The sequence below is a fragment of the Hippocampus bargibanti genome, linkage group LG06 (genome assembly GCF_051943395.1).
Source record: "Hippocampus bargibanti isolate YZ-2025 linkage group LG06, ASM5194339v1, whole genome shotgun sequence".
In the NCBI taxonomy this organism is placed as follows: Eukaryota; Metazoa; Chordata; class Actinopteri; order Syngnathiformes; family Syngnathidae; genus Hippocampus; species Hippocampus bargibanti.
In genome coordinates, this window is record NC_142739.1 from 12608122 (window position 1) to 12626264 (window position 18143).

Sequence of the window (18143 nt, forward strand, 5' to 3'; positions counted from 1 at the left end):
AAAGCGCCGGTCAGACCTCTGGCAAAGTTTTTCCCTCCCACGAGAGGCCAGCATTTGCATTTTGTACAGCCGCCCCTAATTACACCTCATACTACTCCAGACCCATATAATTTAGGAATTAACTCTTTTTCTTGGGAAGTGAATGAGTTAAATGTAGTTGGAGAAAATAAAATTCATCATCAACCGGACAACTAAATTAACATCAACTTCAATAATATCATACCACTGCAATCTGCATTTTCCAAAAAAGTAAATATGTTCCAAATTCCCCATCTTAACTTCCAGGCAAATCTACTGGAAACCTAAGGGAAATTTTGGGGGAATTGTCCACCTCTTGCAAGAGGTTGTGTACAGTACGTTGGCTTCAAATAGCTCCCAAATAGCTGTGCGAATCTACAGGAAAAATACTGTATTTTCTGCGGTCATAGGGTGCACCTTCAATGACTGGCCTATTAAAAATGTTTTTTGGATGAAGGCAGCACTACATTATACGGCACATAGAATAGAAGCCACAATAATGGCTTCAGTTGCACTATGCATCCACTAGATAAAGCAATGTCAAAGGTCAGATAATACAATACAGCTTTATGTACAGTACATAGCACGAAGCAAAGCAGAACCGATGATCGACATGGACATGAAACATATAAATATAATTGGCATAACAAAACAATCAATGAAAGTCAAATTTCTCAAGACCTCTCCCAGGCAAGTGACACACAGAGCTGGATCGTGGCGTGGAGTCGAGGAAGTTGTGCTGTGAACTCGGTCCGATGCGGTGCGGGTCTCTGCCAGTCTGCGTGCGTGTGTGTCTGAGTCCGAGTCCGAGTGATTCTGCCCCGTGATTCCCCCGATCTCTCTGTGCCGCGCTGGCTACTTATACACCCTTTGCCTGCGTGGGAATGCGTCAGGCTAACTTGAAAGACATCAAAGGGTTGAAAGGCGCACTTCAAATGCGTATACACGTCAGCGCCGCGGTGTGCACAGGGTCACGTCCTCAAGTGGCTAAATATTGGATTGGATTAGCCTTTATCAGTCTTGCAGTGGAGAAATGTACATTTCCCAGCAGCAAAGTAATGAAAGTAAGAGGAAAGGAAAGAAAGAAGTAGAAAAACAAAATACATGACCTGCTGTAAAGGCAGCCCCTCTCGCGGCGCCATCTTGAAGTCAATACAACAACCAAAAACTAAAAACAGCGAAATGCTGAAAGCAAACACCAAGCTGTAGCCTCCTTTGATGAAAAGAGATTGTCTTACATCTCCTGTCCCACGTAAATCCATTTCAATTCCAATCCGCGACAGTTCCACTTACGCATTGGCGCTCTACGCTGACTATCCTAAATATACGCTAAATATCCTAGTGTTACTTGTCGCCTTGTTCCTTCGTTTAATCAGGAGATAACTACACTTTTGCTTTTGGTACTGTGTTTGTGTCATCATTGACTGCGCAAAGCTCACAAAGTGTCGCCTTAAAGGACAACCGACGTCTCCGGGAAAGGTTGTGTCCATAATTTGTAAAATGACTTCTACTGAGCGTATTTTAAAAAGATTCCACCGCATATAGCTAATTCTTACGTTTTAATACTCGCGCTGAATATTCAGGAAGTCTTGTTTTTGAGTTGGTGACGAGTCCGTACGTGACGTCACTAAAGGAACGCCCCACACCGAAAAAAAACACACATTGTAGCAGTCCTTCCATCACGTCAATGTATTTTGCTGTATTGTTTGGTCTGAAAACCTTGTGTTGCACCCAAAAGCCGCCAGAAGAGGGTGTCCAAGCTCCATATAAGGAATTTATCAGCCTGTAGAAATGGAGGTGGCCACAGGAGGTCGCCATTTTGTGCCTCTTTTCTGGTGATCCGTTTCTCCCCAATGTTGCCTCAAAATGGCATGGAATAAATTCTTTAATTGATTGCAAACATTTATGCTTTCCTCTGCAGAACTATTTGAATCATATTCATTACTGGAGGTGTAACAAGAAAGCATATTATCCGAATCTGAAACCATTGTTTTGATTCTGCAGCAATGCAAGACGTCTTGGCGTGACGTCACGAACTGGGGGCAGGACTTTCTGAAAATGCCCAATTCGCAGCTCAATTTTTTGCAGATTTTGGACACTTTAAGTCATTTTTATTGGTGTTTTGCATTTGAATAAAAATATCATACTGCGTGTTTTGGGTATTTTAGATGCTATAAAAGTTTTTCTGATGTCAGTTAAGAAACAAAAAAGTGACGTTGGTTGTCCTTTAAATATGTGTTGGCGAAGGCACGTGTCAAATAGTGACTGGAAGAACACTTTGAGGTTACTATTGGTTCCTGCTAATAATCACTGCGAGAGGCCAAATAGGGGAAACAAATCAATGGGGAATACAAAGAGACTGTGTAACACCATAAATACATATCAGATTACAGTGCACCCTGTCAGCTTTTAGGTGCGCCTTACTGTGTGGAAAATACGGTCCTTTTCAAATATTCTCAAAGTGATTAGAATTGAAGTGATTTTATATGTTATGTATCTTTTTCAGGAGAAAGATGGCGCATCAGCATTGTAACCGGGCACCACACGCAGCTCCTTCTTTGACTGTCCATCTCCGACATCCCTTGGTCAGAGTGCAGTACTCGGCACGCGATGACCGACCGACACTTAACGCACGCACGCACGCACACATATCTCTGAATGTGCACCCGGTAGCTGAATCTGCGTAGATCGTGTTTGTTTTTGTTCTCTTTATGGTTTTGAGCTGTTCATAGAAAGTTAGAGGGCTGCACTGTGTTCGTTGGTCAAACCTCACTGACGTGGGGTCTGGAAAGCTTCTCACTTCCACTTTGGTTGTTTTGAAGCACATTTTGCTTTCTTTTGAATTGTAGCAGACATGTTTGCTTTTCTCTTTTCAATTGTAGCATACGAGTACTCTGAAACTCGTTTGCTTCCCAATTGGATAAAAAAAGGTTTATTTTACAAATGCACTGTTTCCGAGTTCAATTTCTCGTGTTAATTCCCTTGACGTATTCACAAGGGAACTTGATATTTTTACATGCGTTACTTTCAGGAGATACATTGGATGAAATTATGTAGCTCACATTGATTCACAAGATAATTCTGTGCCCCCATTTGGGCAGTTGTTTGGTTTTGCTCAGGAAAAAAAATAACCAACGTTTTTTTATTTTATGACCAGCCAACAGCCTGTAGCCTAAAAGTTCTGATAAAGTTTGAATTCAAACTATTTTGACATATTCATCTATTTTATAGGGGTAATGCCTTTATAGTGTTTGTACAAATTGAAGATGTAATATCATCCATATACCCTGCATCCCTGATTTCAGTTTGCCGTTGACAAAGGCAAGGTCTCTATCTTCCATGATTTGCTCTTCCTCAATTCCTCTTGCGGAACATCTTGTCAATCAGCCTGCCATTTATTCACAATGGTGAAACATTGTGCTTCCCTCAGCCAGGACGCGTTGATATACGTTGACAGGTTTGGTCTGTTTCTCTCAGGTTTTAATTCACTTGGCAAGACCACAGACTTCAAACAGAATATATGAGGACTATCCATATATTTCGAGCTGTCCATACTTAAATTCATGGTCATCCGTGTGAAAAATCTATTCTCACTAAAATTTCGGAGGAATGCATGCAAGAAGGGAGGTGACTTCAAAAGGCTTCTCCTTTAATAATAATACATTTTATCGTCAGATCTTTTTCCCTTGACCCAAAGCTCTCATTTACATTCATAATGTTTGTCTTTGGGGTACGGTCTTTGGAAAACAATCAAGTGGGACCAAATATCGTACATAACCTTTTGTACAATTTCCAAGGAAACTATTGCGACAACACGCACTTGTAAAAGCGCAAGTGGGAGGCAAAGGCAGCTGTCCTGGTAAATGTGGCTTTTCATGTCATAGGAGCACACGTTTTTGATTGTTGTTTTATTTTTGTTTGTTTTTTTACGTTCTACTATCCAGTAATTTATTTGTAAAGTAGCAAATGTTTCATGTGATTTGATGTACTGTGACATGTCAAGGAAAAAGCGGCTTCTATTTAGAGACGTCACCAAGTTTATACCAAGAAAGTTTGGAAAGCCTTTTACCACATAGCCCAAGTAGATTTGCTCTCACCTGCTGTCTGATGTGCTTTTCTGTAGAAGATAGATACTGTCAAACACACCCGTCCCTTTGAATCCATGGGTTTTGTTTTTTTTGTTTTTTGCTTTTTTTTAGTCTCAGTCGCAAACCTGCTAGCTACAACAACAACAACCTGCCCAGAAGAAATTTAGAATTTCTCGTGGGAAAAATAGATTGTAGATGGTGGAAAACATTGTTGCTTTGTGATTCTTCTTTGTCTTTTATTAAAAAATGGAAATAAGCAGTATTCTGTCTCTTAATGCAAAGTTTGACGTGGAGACTTGTCAAAGTCAAGGCCCGGGTGCCAAGTCTGGCCAGCCACATTGTTTTATTCGGACCGTGAAGCAATTCAAACTTGCGTGAAATTCCATGATGCTTGCTAAAGTCCGAACCAAAATTTCAAATTGTCATTTGTAAATCACAATAACACTCATGATTTTTCACTTCAGATTTGAAAACTAGTTGTTCATTCATTTGTTGTACGTTCTGTAGGTAATATGCGGAGGTGATTTTAATGGTCTCCCCAAATTCATAACGGCCTTCGAGAGAAAACCGTAACTACAATGCGGTAAAAAATGAGTTTGACACCGCTGCCATACATTAATTAATGCTTTGTTCATCTGTCCATGACATTGACGTATAATGGCAGGCATTACAATTACATGCTGAAAGTACATTGAGGTTGGGAAAACCAGCTGTGAAGGACAATACGTTTATAAAATATCTCTTGAAGGGCAAGATGGTAATCCAGGTCCAGTGGCAAATGCGCAGTCCAAAATGTGAGGCTGCCATGGAAAAGATTATTAAATTTTTTTTGCTCTGTAAAATGTAGGACAATCCGAATGAAAGGGAAGAGCAGAATTTTATTCAAGGACTTCCTCTATTTTGCTTCAGAACTTTTCATCAAATTCATCAAAAACTGTGATGAACAGCTAAACTCTTTTTTATTTCATTTGGTATTTGTTTTTAATAATTTGGGAATTTTTACAACTTTAACTATTAAAGTTTCATGACTACATTACTACAATTTGTTTTTTCCAGAAAAACTCCAGTCACCGTTTGTATATTAGCACCAGTGACGTGCGGTGAGGTTCATGGCTGGTGAGTCACTGACGTCATCACAGTCAAATTTACAAACATGAACTCCACAGAGTAGCTTATTCACCATTTGATTGGCAACAGTCAACGTGTTTTGTTTAAAATGTCATGTCAGCATTCTTTATATACTGTATACAAACTGTAGCATAGAAAAAAAATGAAAAAAAAAAACGTTGTTATTGTTACCTTCAGTCAGTCGTGCAGTCAGCCTCCCCTGACTGCACGTCACTGATTAGCACACACCTTCAGAATTGATTTCCACAAAACTTGAAAGAAATAATTTGTTTCTTTACCCATGCAAGACATTTTGTAGGATTGGCTTGAAATTTAGTGTCATTTTTCAACACAAAAAAATAGCTGATTGATTTGCGTTGAAATGTAGCAATTGAACGGTAAGACATTTCATCATATTGAATCTTTGATTCTTCAATATCTTATTTTAAGAGGAATTGAGGCATGTTTCATTTATGCATATATATTTCAATATAAAAATCATGAAAGACGTAAAGAAAACCCCCTCGGGGTAATTCAGAGTTTTTGGGTGAAGCTGGTCCCCCACATCTCTTCTCATTCTTGTTCATCCCTTCAAACATAAGAATTATGAAACCAAAGAAATCACATAAATGCACATGGCAACCTTCTGCAGGGAATTTCAGATTAACAATTGGCCTGAAGATGCACTAACAGCTTCAAAATGGCATGCCTTTTTCCCAGCATCAAATCTGGGAAGTCAGTGTAACTGATTGTTTCTTTGGATGCTCCTCCAACAGCTTCCGTCATCATCTTCTTCAACTCCCAAGTGAGTCTTGGCCAGTCCCAGTTTCTCTGCTTTAAGCCCATCATATCTAAAATACTCCCCATCCCCACCCCAAAGAAAATCAAAATCATGACATCGCCATTGCTCAAGGCTTCTGGCATTGTAATTAATTTATCGGAAGGATTACCTCTATCCCCTTTGTCGTTAAGATCAAACTCCGTGTATTTTTCTCTGGGGAGTTAAGGAAAGAAATGTTTGATTTCAAATCGAACAGAGACTAACATTTGCAATTAGTAGCTGTGTCTAAAAGTTGTTACGTTTGAACATGTCAAGTTTGAAGGTAAAGGTCTTCCATGTCTTTATACTGGTCATCGGACAGAAAAGCCCATCAGGTAAAAAAATAACACTTATATTTATTTATTTTTTTCTGAGGAATTGATGGAGAATAAGAATGTATCATGTTTAAAAGTGCTGTGCTTTGCTGAACAACTAAACAATAGACCCACAGTCAAGGCGCAGATGGCCTCAGTAAATCAGAGTGAAACAGACACAGCCCAGTTGGGCTGTTACCTTTATGTACGAGAGCTGGCCTTGGACAGAATTTGGGACTTGGGGAAACTCCTTATCACAGGAAGAGGTCATTAGCCAGGATACAAACTTATCAGTTCATGGGAAACACAATGTTTTATTGCTTACATCTATTGGTGCTCAGAACGCCCAGAGGCGTGGCATTATAATCAAGAAAATTATGTTTTAATAATGTATCACTTTAATTTACATATACTCTCAATAAATAGCTTGACAGAGGGGCGCAGAATTCAGACGTATGTCATTTGATGACTGCGTCTCCTGCCGGCAGTGAGGACAATCTTTCTGGTTCCGAGTCTCTGTCCACGGTGTCTGACTGTCATATCTCTGACAGGAATTCAACATTGTTTCTGGACTTGAATACATCATCATGTCTTACCTCATTGATGACGTTGAGTTTGTCATCTTGGTGAGACTTAGGGACGGCGTACGCTTTACCACCTGCCACCAACAAACAAATCATTACTGCTTGAATTATTCGACAAATTAATCATGGCAAGCAAAAAAACAAACAAGAAAAATAGATTAAAACCTTGAATTTTGCTGTCCATTTTATACAATGCAAAAGAGAAAGTTAAACACAGCCTCTTGTGCTTTGCCTAAAATGAGGCCCAAAAGGAAGTGAACATCTCGTAGTATTAAAGCTGCAATCAGAATATCACATTTTTTTCCACAAGGTATAAGAATGTTTATCAAAATAACTTTTTTCAAATGATATCATTAGAGGTAATACACCTTTGAATACAGTGTATGTAGACTGTACAGTGTTGATCAAGATTCTTTGAAAATTGAATAATGGATGTCCTCAATTTATTTTTTCTCACAACACGTAAAATAAATGATAAAAACAATTGCTACTGTTTATGACCATGAAATGTAAAGCGTTAGCATATCATGAATGAATGATATACTGGTACGTACATTCACGTTAGCATCATTTAGAATACTACAATCTCTAAATGTGTATGTGTTTCACAAGTCTGAGCCCTGAGTTACTTTTTGTATCTTCATAGGTGGACACTCCATGGAATATTTGCACTTTTTCCAGAAGAAAAAAATAAACTACTTTTTATTTTCTGACTTTATAGATTGAAAAAGGCTTGAAGGAAAAAGGATTGATCTGAAAAAGGCAGCACATACACAGCAAAGAATAAGTGAAAGTGCTTTTTTTTTCTTTTTGCAAATAATTTGAGAGAGTGGTGCATGGAGCGATACCACTACAAAAAAAGTATAGTGGGGCGACCTGGTTGGTGAGTGGTTCGCATGTCGATATCACAGTGCAGAGGTCCTGGCTAGGATTCCAGCTTTGGCCTTCTTTTATGGAATTTGCATGTTCTCCGTGTGGGTTTTCTCCAGGTCCTCCGGTTTCCTCCCACATTCCAAAAACATGCATAGCAGGGTTATTGAACCCTCCAAATTGACCCCAGGTGTGAGTGTGAGCGTGAATGGATCTTCGTTTCTGTGCGCCTTGCGTTTGGCTAGCAACAGGTTCAGGGTGTTTCGCGCCTACTGCCCGAAGACAGCTGGGAGAAGCTCCAGCACTATCCTCCACCCTAATGAGGATAAAGCGGTTTGGAAAATGTATGTATGAATGTATGTATGTATGTATGTATGTATGTATGTATGTATGTATGTATGTATGTATGTATGTATGTATGTATGTATGTATGTATGTATGTATGTATGTATGTATGTATAGAGTATAGTGGTAATTACTCAGTAGTTTATTTTCATTTTATCTTTTTTCAACTTATAAAGTTATTCTGACTGAAATTTCAAAACCATCTCCATTTCCTTTCACAACTACTTAGGCCTATTCCTTTTGTTGTGACTTGGGTCTCGTGATCGCAAAGTCCACATGTGGATTTTGTAATTCCTGCCTGGTCAGCATTTTTGTTTGTTTATTTTGTCAGTTTTTAGTTCATTAAAACTACTTGGGGAGGAGTGAAGGTGACATTTTATACTTTTTTTCAGCTGCAGGCTTCTGTTAGTGCAGGGGTCGGGAACCCATGGCTCGCGAGCCATATATGGCTCTTTTGATGATTGTATATTGCTCGACGATAAATCTAAATACATATTCTCGCTTTTTTCTGTTCATTTTCTGTTGGGGCTGAGGTTGGCGGAAAGCGCAATTTTGATTGGATGACACTGACCGAGGTCGGTGGAAAGCGTAATTTTGATTTGCTGATACCGTCAGTTGAAACAGGTAAACACCCCTTTAAATAAGCCCGAGGAGTAAAAACAAAGTACACTTCAGCTTGAATACACCGAGGATTCGCAGAGAGAAAAGGTTCTGATTCTAATTTGCATTGAAACAATACCATCGATGAAACAGTCGAATGTCAGTGACATTTTAACAAGCCCCATGTTAACGTTAGCATCAATATACTTCTGTGAGAAGTATGTTGCATAGCAAGTGTGGAAGCTAATGAGCCGTGCGCAGGCTAGCTAGCAGTAACTTTGCGTATGGAGCCGGCAAGTTGACTTTGATTCCGATTGTTCCGCTGGATTTTTACCAATCATGAGGAACAGAAAAACATTCATGTTAATGGTGAGTACTATCACAAAGTTATTTTAAATATTAAATTCTGACATTTTGTTGAAAAGTGGAGCGCGTGCGTCTGTGTGCGTGCGTGTGTCATGATCTTGTTGGCGACCAACGGGGGGCGCTGTCGGCCCCGCCTGCACCTGCACAGGTGCTGGTCATCTCGATCAGATTGGTGACCAACGGGTAGCGATGTCAGCCCTGCCTGCAGCCTCGCAGGTGCTGGTCGTTTTAATCACTGACACTTAAAAGGACACCCGGCACGACCATCCGGTGTCGGTTCATTGTTTGCTGCATGTTGGTTGCATGCTTTATCTGCAATTGCATGCATTGTATGCTGTGCATGTGTTTGTTTAACCTTGGCGGACTTTTACTTTTGGTCTTCTTTTGATACTTTGTATTTTTTCTGTTCAGATGATTTTGATGTTTTACATTTTGTTCCTGCTGACCTTTATTTTAATACAATTTGTCAAACAACCTCCTGCTCACTCCTGCCTGCTTTTTGGGATCCTCACCCGCCATCACCACCTTGCAAAACATGACAGTGTGTGTGTGCGTGTTTGTGCGCGTGTGCACGCGCTCGCGTATTGTGGCTCTCACTGAAAAACATTTCTAAATATTTTACTTTTATGGCTCTCTTCGTCAAAAAGGCTCCCGACCCCTGCTTTAGTGGAATGGGGTTGTCTTATATTTGATGCTATACAATCTTTCAAAAAATGACAAAAGTATTTGACCTTTTGCTTTTATTGCAATTTTTACTAGAAAATAATCTTGAAACCTATAAAAAACAACTAAAACTAACAAAATGTTATTTAAGTACAGTAGTTAATATGTACTCCAAAGAGACCGACTGACAGAACCGATAATTTGCGTGTTTTGAGAACACCTTTAAAAGGAACAACAGCGCCACAATGTGGAGAGAAACTTTTGATGAAATTATGAACTACAGGTCAGCATTATTTAACTGATGAGCTAGCCATAAATGTTCCGTATTAACGCGGAACGTAATGAGAACCCCACTTTTCGGCGACTGTCATGACATGGCCAATGAAAAGGAACTATAAGGATCAAAAGCAAATACGGTTGTTCCTCAGATCACTGTTGTATTAACTACACTTTTAAAGAGAACAATAGTGCCACTATGTGGGGAAAATGCGATACTACAATATAGTACTCCCTTTCCCCCACATCGTGCCACCGTTTTTCTTTTAAAGGGACTACAGTGTAGTTTTGCACAACACAGTTAAAAAAACAAAAACGTGACGTCGTGACAACACGGCACTGTTGGCGACAAAGCTCCTTGTAAGGAATTAATCAGCCCGTTTCCACAGGCTGATTAATTCCTTACACTGAGCTTTGTCGCCCTCTTCTGCCTCTTTTTTGTGCAACACGAAGTTTTCAGACCAAACAAGTACAGCAAAATGCATTGACGCGATGGAAGGACTGCTACAATGTGTCCTTTTTTCGGTCAGGGGCGTTCCTTCAGTGACGTAGGGTGAGGACTCGTCACCAACTCAAAAACAAGACTTCCGAAATATTCAGCGCGAGTCTTAAAATGTAAAATATAGCACAATTTAGACAAATTAAACACTGTAGTTCAAGACTTTAATTATCGTGAAGAGGGTGTGGGCATGCAATAACTTTGTATGCCTTGACCTTGAGTACAACACTAGCAACACCCCTCAGGTCGGGCAGAGTGTCACCACTGGGAAGAAAATGAAAATCTCTCAGCAAATGGGCTGTAAAGAGAAAAAGCTCCATTTTGGCAACTGACTCCCCTAGACAGAGACGAGCCCCCCCTCCAAAGGGAATCAGAGCTCTTGGGGATGGTCCTCCTGCCTCCAGGAAACGCTCTGAAATACAAAATGGTGACGTGTGTTGTAGAAGGAAATAGAATGCAACAATTGATTCATTTTTTTTTAATACTGTATATTCTACCTGGTTTGAAGCTGTATGGCTCAGTCCAGACTGAAGGGTCATGATGAGCTCCAAAAAGATTTGGGATGATTACTGTGTTCTTAGGGATGTAATAACCTGCAATACTGCACAAGAATTGGCTCACTTTAATGTCAACATAACTTGTGTTGAGGAACTTATCAAAGCTGGTTTATCAGTATTAAAGGTCACAGAATAGCTCGTATCTCAAAAGATCGTGCTCCTGGACCCTCTTTATTTTATTGAACTAATTATGTACTGTACAATTACTGGACTATATCATTCACTATTGTGAATGCTCTTTTATATCCGAGTGTAAGTTGCCCTGCCCGTGATAATTAGATGGACTCTGTGCAATCTAAATTCTCTTAATAATCTTAAAGGACAACCGACGTCACGTTTTTGTTTTTTTAACTGACACCAGAATCAAAAATACCCAAAACACGCAGTATGATATTTTTAGTCAAATGCAAAACACCAATAAAAATGACTTAGAGTGTCCAAAATCTGCAAAAAATTGAGCTGCGAATTGAGCATTTTCAGAAAGTCTCTCCCCCAGTTCGTGACGTCACGCCAAGCCGTCTTGCATTGCTTGTGAATCAAAACAATGGCTTCAGATTCGGAGAATATGCTTTCTTGTTACACATCCAGTTATGAATATGATTCAAATAGTTCTGAAGAGGAAAGCATACATGTTTGCAATCGATTAAAGAATTTATTTGTGCCATTTTGAGGCAACATTGGGGGAAAATCTCTCACCCAAAAAAGAAGCACAAAATGCCGACCTCCAGTGGCCACCTCCGTTTCCACAGGCTGATAAATTCCTTATATGGCACTTGGACGCCCTCTTCTGGCCTTCTGGCGGCTTTTGGGTGCAACACGAGGTCCCCAGACCAAACAAGTACAGCAAAATACATTGACGTGATGGAAGGACTGCTAGTATGCGTCTTTTTTACGGCCAGGGGCGGTCCTTTAGTGACGTCACGTACGGACTCGTCACCAACTCAAAAACAAGACTTCCTGAATATTCAGCGCGAGTCTTAAAACGTAAAACGTAAACTATAGCTATATGCGGTGGAATCTTTGTAAAATACGCTCAGTAGAAGTCATTTGAAGCCATTTTACAAATTATGGACACAACTTGTCCGGAGACGTCGGTTGTCCTTTAAATTATCAAATAACTTAGATCTGGAATTTTAGTGCAGGTGTGCCGAGACAATCAAGACAATTTAGAAAGTCTTCTTGTGCCGGTCCCAAGCCCGGATAAATACAGAGGGTTGTGTCAGGAAGGGCATCCGACGTAAAAGCTTGGTCAAAACAAACATGGGGATCAAACCTCTAAAGATGGAGGACACTGATTTGCTGTGGCGACCGCTTGATGGGAGAAGCCGAAAGGAAAAGAAAGAAGAAGACATATATATATATATATATATGACCAAAACTACCAGCTAATTTTTGTTCGCTGACGAAGCCTCTTGGATGAGGAACGAAACGTCCAACCTTTTCATCGATGGACCACTCCTGTACGACTGAGAGCTGACACAGACGCTTTGTGACTCATGCTATGCTGTTATTCTATTTAATTTTATGTTTTTTCCTTTCACTAAATTTGCCATTCCTTGAACTAAAAAGAACAATTGTGCTCCAGCAGGTTTATTATAGTAGATAAAAACATACAATATACTAACTAAAACTGGAGAAAAAAAGTTTTGCAAATAAAATATAATTCTAAAAAATATTACAATTACATTTACAAAACTAAAACAAACATTGATTAGCAATAAAACCTGTAATAGTACACATTAAAAAATACACTAAAAATTAATTAATTAAAACATTAAAATTAAACCCACTCTAACACTAAAGCCTAATTAAAAGTAATCCAATTTGAAAAACAAAAATCATGACAAAATGGTGTCATCATCAACCGCTTCTGTGTCTTTGCATGTTTCCAATTTTCTGACCTGCTGTCTCGGACGGCTCTGTGTGGTACGGCCAGTGGAGCGACAGGCCTGAGTCGGAGCACTTCATCGATGAGCGCATTTAGGACAGGAAGTTTGTGTCTCTCACTATATTTGGGATAGTGACCCTCTGGTACACTGCACAGCTCTTCATACACTTGAGTCTGGAACTGATGAGCACAGCAGAGGAGTGAGTAAGACATGCATATCAAAGGTACGGTGTCATATTCCAATTGCAGTGAATTTGGGCTGTTATGTAGAATCTAAATCAATCAAGAATAATAGGATTTACATGTTTTTTCAAGCAGTATTCAATTATTACACTATAAAGATAAGATATTTAAATTTCAGACTGATGATCGTTGTTGTTTTTGTTGATGTATTCTCATTTCGCATTTCAGAAAACCGTTGCCTGTCAACACAGTTTTTAACTACATCTACCAATGCAAGTTAAAACCCGACCATGTAAAGCTTAATCCATATTTCAAGAACACCCAAAAATGCCGCTCGCTTCTCTGTGTCTGAGCTCATATGAAGCGGACTGACGCAAACAAGTCCACATTTCCAATTGTTTGTTGAAATCATAGAGTTTGTGTCCTCCTGGCTGAAGACAAAAAGACCATCTGGATTGTTGTTTGAGCAAAATTCAAAACCCAACATCAGCCATGGTATGGTACATGTTAGTACCCCTGCAGGTAACTTGCACATCTATGAATCCAAGCAACATCTGATTATTTCATCAAGCCACTTGTATGACATCAGTGTTTCTTTTTAGTAAAAGACTGAGTAGTATGCGGGTGCCGCTAATAGTCCAGACCTGTCAACCATTGAAAATATGGAGCCTTTTATGAAGTACAAATTACTGGTATACAACAATGAAAACCCCTCGACCGTTAAATTCCTAGAGGTGTAAAAATGCCCCAATTGAGGGACTGTTAAAGGCTTTCTGATTCTGATTGTAATTCTTAATCAACCAAGCTAGGCAAGGAATTGTGCCTTTGAAGCTCCAGAAATGAGTGCTCTCAGAAGCTAATGCAATTTGTGTCCTTGGTTCTCAAGTGTTTATTGAGTCTTGTAAAAAATGAAAGTTAACATAATGTTTAAAAACGACTAAATATCTTGTCCCTTCAGTTCCTTCACTTGTAGCTTAAAATGAATTTACACCTGAAAGTACTGTATTCTCCGAAGTATAAGGCAAACTTTCAAACTTTTTCCATATATAAGGCGCACTGGATTATAAAGCGCACCTTCAATGAATGATTTTTTTTTGAAATGTAATATATAAAACATTTTACAAATATAAGGCACACCACATTATAAGGTGGTACAGTAGAGGCTGGGGTTACGCATGACTTCTTTTACGGGGGGAGGGGCAATGTAGTCGGTGGCTGCTGATAGTAGTTGCAAGACCTGCTCTGGCTCAATATTACTTCACATATAAGGCGCACCTGCATATAAGGCACAGGGTACCATTTTGAAGAAAATCAAGGGTTTTTGGTGCGCCTTATACACCGGAAAATACGATATTCTGAACAGCATTTATTCTTATGAACAGCATGCCGACTTCAGTGGAATTAAGGTTAGTACATTCAGTAAAGGAAGAATGAAAACGTTGGCGTGACCTGCCTCTGGTCGGTGCAAGAGGAATGCGATCGTCCAGTTGAGCAAGGCCGCTGTGGTCTCCGTTCCTCCAATGAGCAGATCAACCATGGCCATGTGAACATGCGTGTCCGTCAGCAGCTGTTGGCCAACACAGAAACCACATACACTTACATCCATGTCTATTTCATTCATCACCACAAAGGATTTTATATCAAACTGTCACATGAAATAGTTTATCCCTGTAGGGTGAGTTTGAAACACCAAAGAATCACAAATTTCCATGTGAACTTCATATATTTCCGCACATTACTTGACATGCATGCCAATCACGAATATCTGCATTTTTCGTGTTGTTTGAGTTATTCTGACGAGGACACTCAAGGCATTTTTTGTGATCGTTATCAAACACTAGAAATTGTGTCTCTGACACTCTCCACCAATTTCTGAATTTAACTGTAAGAATGCTTGAAAATAATAGTGATTACCACTCCATTCTTCGTCTCAAGTCTCTTGAGGAAGTAGCCTGTGATGGTGCTTTCGGGTTTGTTGTCTTGTGACTGCACAAGAGACAAAACAAGAGATCATACGAGATGATATTAAGTGTACCACCCGGGCTACAAAGGGCAGTGACCATATAATCGCAGCCAAACGTTGCCTTTTAGTAAACACTGCTCAGTAAAAATTATAAACTTTGAGATAGATTTTAGTTTTTAGGTTTTACCCTGTTTCATTTTGTATAAGTAGCCAAGCAAAAACCTGCCTTTCACCAAAACTATAGAAAGAATCTCCCAAAATAAGAGCTAAAATAGAAAGGATGTAAAAAAAAGTTTTTTTTTTTGTTTTTTTTAATTCTCAAATGACAAATGACAAATGACTCACCCTCGTTGCCCCCAAAAGATGTTCCCTTTCAAAACACTGACCTTGTAGTCGTTGAGGTGTTTGCATATGATGTTGTCTCTCTTAGTCACCTCTTGCATGAGATGGGAGAAAACAGGGTTGGGTAATTTCTTGGAGAGAATATATTACATTCTATATTAAATGTTTTATCTTCTTAACCTTTACCCTCCTTTGAATTTTTATTCATTTAACTGACTCTCAGCAAAGGGAAGGAATCCAGGGCGGAAATCCAACGGGAGCCCCATAGAGTGACAATCTCATTCAGACAGTTGCTTAATTCCTGTAGCTCTGCAGAACTCTTGTCATACTGAAACAGTTGATCAAGAACAACAAAAATAATTATCAAAATGGGAATGTCCATTTCATCTCACTATTGATCTATTTATGCTAATTGAAATTGTATGCATTATTTATCAGTGACTTGACTTTAATGTTCATTTCAAAAATCAAATGTGTGTCCCTCGAGTTTGTCTAATCCGTTTAATGGGACACAAACTCACTTCCTTTCCAAAACTCAAAGTGGTGATCACATTACTGGCTGCCACTGTGAAATCGTCAGAGAGATCAACGGCGCTGCCTTGATAGGCCTTCAGAACCTGCAAAAGAAAGATACAATCAACATTGTTTTATAGAGATGAACAGGTTTCTTCAGCTGTCATCTGTACTTCTTTGAAGGTGTCGGACATTTCGCTTCTTATCCAAGAAAGTTCGTCAGCAAACTAAATTCTTACTGGTAGTTTAGGCCCTATGTATATATCCCTACTGTCCAGACATGGCGGTGCCTATGATAGGTCCCTGCTCTCACTGATTGTTCCCAACAATAGGAACAATCAGTGGAGCCGCAGGGAGTAGTCATCTGCTCCCCCCAACCTGAGAGCAGGGACCTATCATAGCAGAGTCTGGCCATGTCTGGACAGTAGGGATATATATATATAGGGCCTAAACTACCAGTAAGAGTTTAGTTTGCCGACAAAGTTTCTTGGACAAGAAGCGAAACGTCCGACACCTTCAAAGAAGTACAGATGACGGCTGAAGAAAACTTTTCATCGATGAATCACTCCTGTACGACTTTGAGTTCACACAGACGTATTGTTTTATAGCATTCATTTCCTTTATCAAATAGCTCAATAGTTGTAAAATTTATCGTTCAGGAATAGCAAGTACTTTCTCTAAGCTCTTTAATTCCGACCATGTTGTGTCGACCTACATTGCAGAGATGCACAGCTTGCTTTTCAATCACCCCATGCAAAGAATCATGGCAGCATCGCAGCAAAGCGCCGTGCACCACGCGACGGTGGGCTCGCCACTCATCGTTGTAGTCTCCCAGAGAAATGGAGCGCCCTCCACCAGACACGAGATCTCCTGGGAAAGAGGGTAAGTTAGCTGTCACAAATTCAATTTGAACCATCCAGCTGTCTATTTTGTAAAGCACGTCCCTTCGTGAGAGTCCCTGACGAGCTAGTGATAATCCCAACTGACTCGAGAAATAGGAACGGGGAAATCCTCAATAGTTTGCCACTCTCTAGCAGGGAACATCATGACAAACACCTTTTATTCATTTGAAAACTTCTTTCATTCCTGTTATCTTCCTTTCATAACTTTGGTGCTGTGAAATGTACATTTCTCGACTGTGAGACTAATAAAGGTAATTCCAATCTGATCCAATCCAAACAACCATTTTTACTCACATTTTCACCTTTGGACAATTTAGAGTCTTCTGTCAAAATAGAATGCATATTTTTAAAAATTGCTCCAAGCAAGATTTTACCTCGGATCTATTGGCTGTGAGGCAGACATGCCAACCACTCTAGAATTTACCTGTGAATGAAAACGGCCTCCCTGCAAAGTCAGACCATTTCTTCACCAAAGCTTCTCTTATAACCTCAGTGCTATTCAGCACCACCATATCTGAAGAAAAGAATGAAAGATTTATTTAGTGTGTGTCTACCGTACACGGGAAGATAATACGATAAAAATGCTGGTGATTACAAGTGTTTCCACATTGGAGTTGGTAGATGTGTCCGTAGCGCTGTGCTAGTTGGGTTAAGTGAATTGGCAGATGGTCGTGCGTTAACTCCATCATGTTGCCAATCAGGAGACTGCTTGCAGGGCCTGAGAATTAAAAAATAAATAAAATAAAGAACAACAAGAAAATGGAAAAATGAGATGTCATTTTATTGAAGAAAGAAATCCCTTGAAATTTTGCCAGGTATTTTTCATTAAAAAAAATGATAATGACATGCATCATTTTTGTTGGACATTATCAGGAAAATAGTGTTAAATACTGTACCTGGTGGAGTTTTTCCTTTGGGACACTGAGAGTCGTTTCTTTGTGCAGATTTGAAGAGCACCGCGAGCACCAATATTAGTAGGGCAGCTGCCACGGTGAATACCACCATCTCTGTCGGCATCTTATGTCTCCTGTAAAACTGATCCTCAAAATGTTTTTCATCAATTTTCTCACCTCATTTATAGTAACCCAAAGCAGCGCTCATCTGGATTGCATGTGTGGGTACTTTGGCGGTTCATATCAAGGATGTTTAAATATTTTCTTTTGAGTCAAAATTGGTGTCCACGCGAAGGACATGACTACACTCCCTTGGCAACGTGACAAATTGATTGTCAATGTTTTTGTTTCA

The 18143-nt window shown here is 39.6% G+C and overlaps 2 protein-coding genes and 1 pseudogene across 13 annotated transcripts in view; 1 reads left to right on the forward strand and 2 right to left on the reverse strand.

Annotated features, from left to right (window-relative positions):
• LOC148896526 (uncharacterized) overlaps positions 1 to 4368 on the forward strand; it is a 45719-nt gene extending 41351 nt beyond the window's left edge. For all 12 annotated transcript variants that reach the window (XM_088999297.1, XM_088999296.1, XM_088999299.1 and 9 more), the window contains one exon: positions 2525 to 4368. In XM_088999297.1, the coding sequence (XP_088855423.1) occupies positions 2525 to 2551 (27 nt within the window). In that variant the 3' untranslated portion in view covers positions 2552 to 4368. The remainder of the gene's footprint in view (positions 1 to 2524) is intronic.
• Positions 4369 to 5355: 987 nt separating this feature from the next.
• Positions 5356 to 7027, reverse strand: LOC148896527 (allograft inflammatory factor 1-like; annotated as a pseudogene).
• Positions 7028 to 10499: 3472 nt separating this feature from the next.
• On the reverse strand, positions 10500 to 17998 carry cyp21a2 (cytochrome P450 family 21 subfamily A member 2). Its single transcript, XM_088998662.1, has 12 exons — positions 17795 to 17998; positions 17494 to 17616; positions 17323 to 17412; positions 16712 to 16866; positions 16005 to 16100; positions 15701 to 15811; positions 15528 to 15614; positions 15093 to 15164; positions 14632 to 14745; positions 13009 to 13175; positions 11048 to 11151; positions 10500 to 10962 (listed from the first exon to the last, which is right to left on the reverse strand). Exons 1-12 carry the CDS (start codon positions 17913 to 17915, stop codon positions 10715 to 10717), a joined length of 1488 nt encoding a protein of 495 aa, XP_088854788.1. The 5' UTR covers positions 17916 to 17998; the 3' UTR covers positions 10500 to 10714.
• Positions 17999 to 18143: the final 145 nt, after the last annotated feature.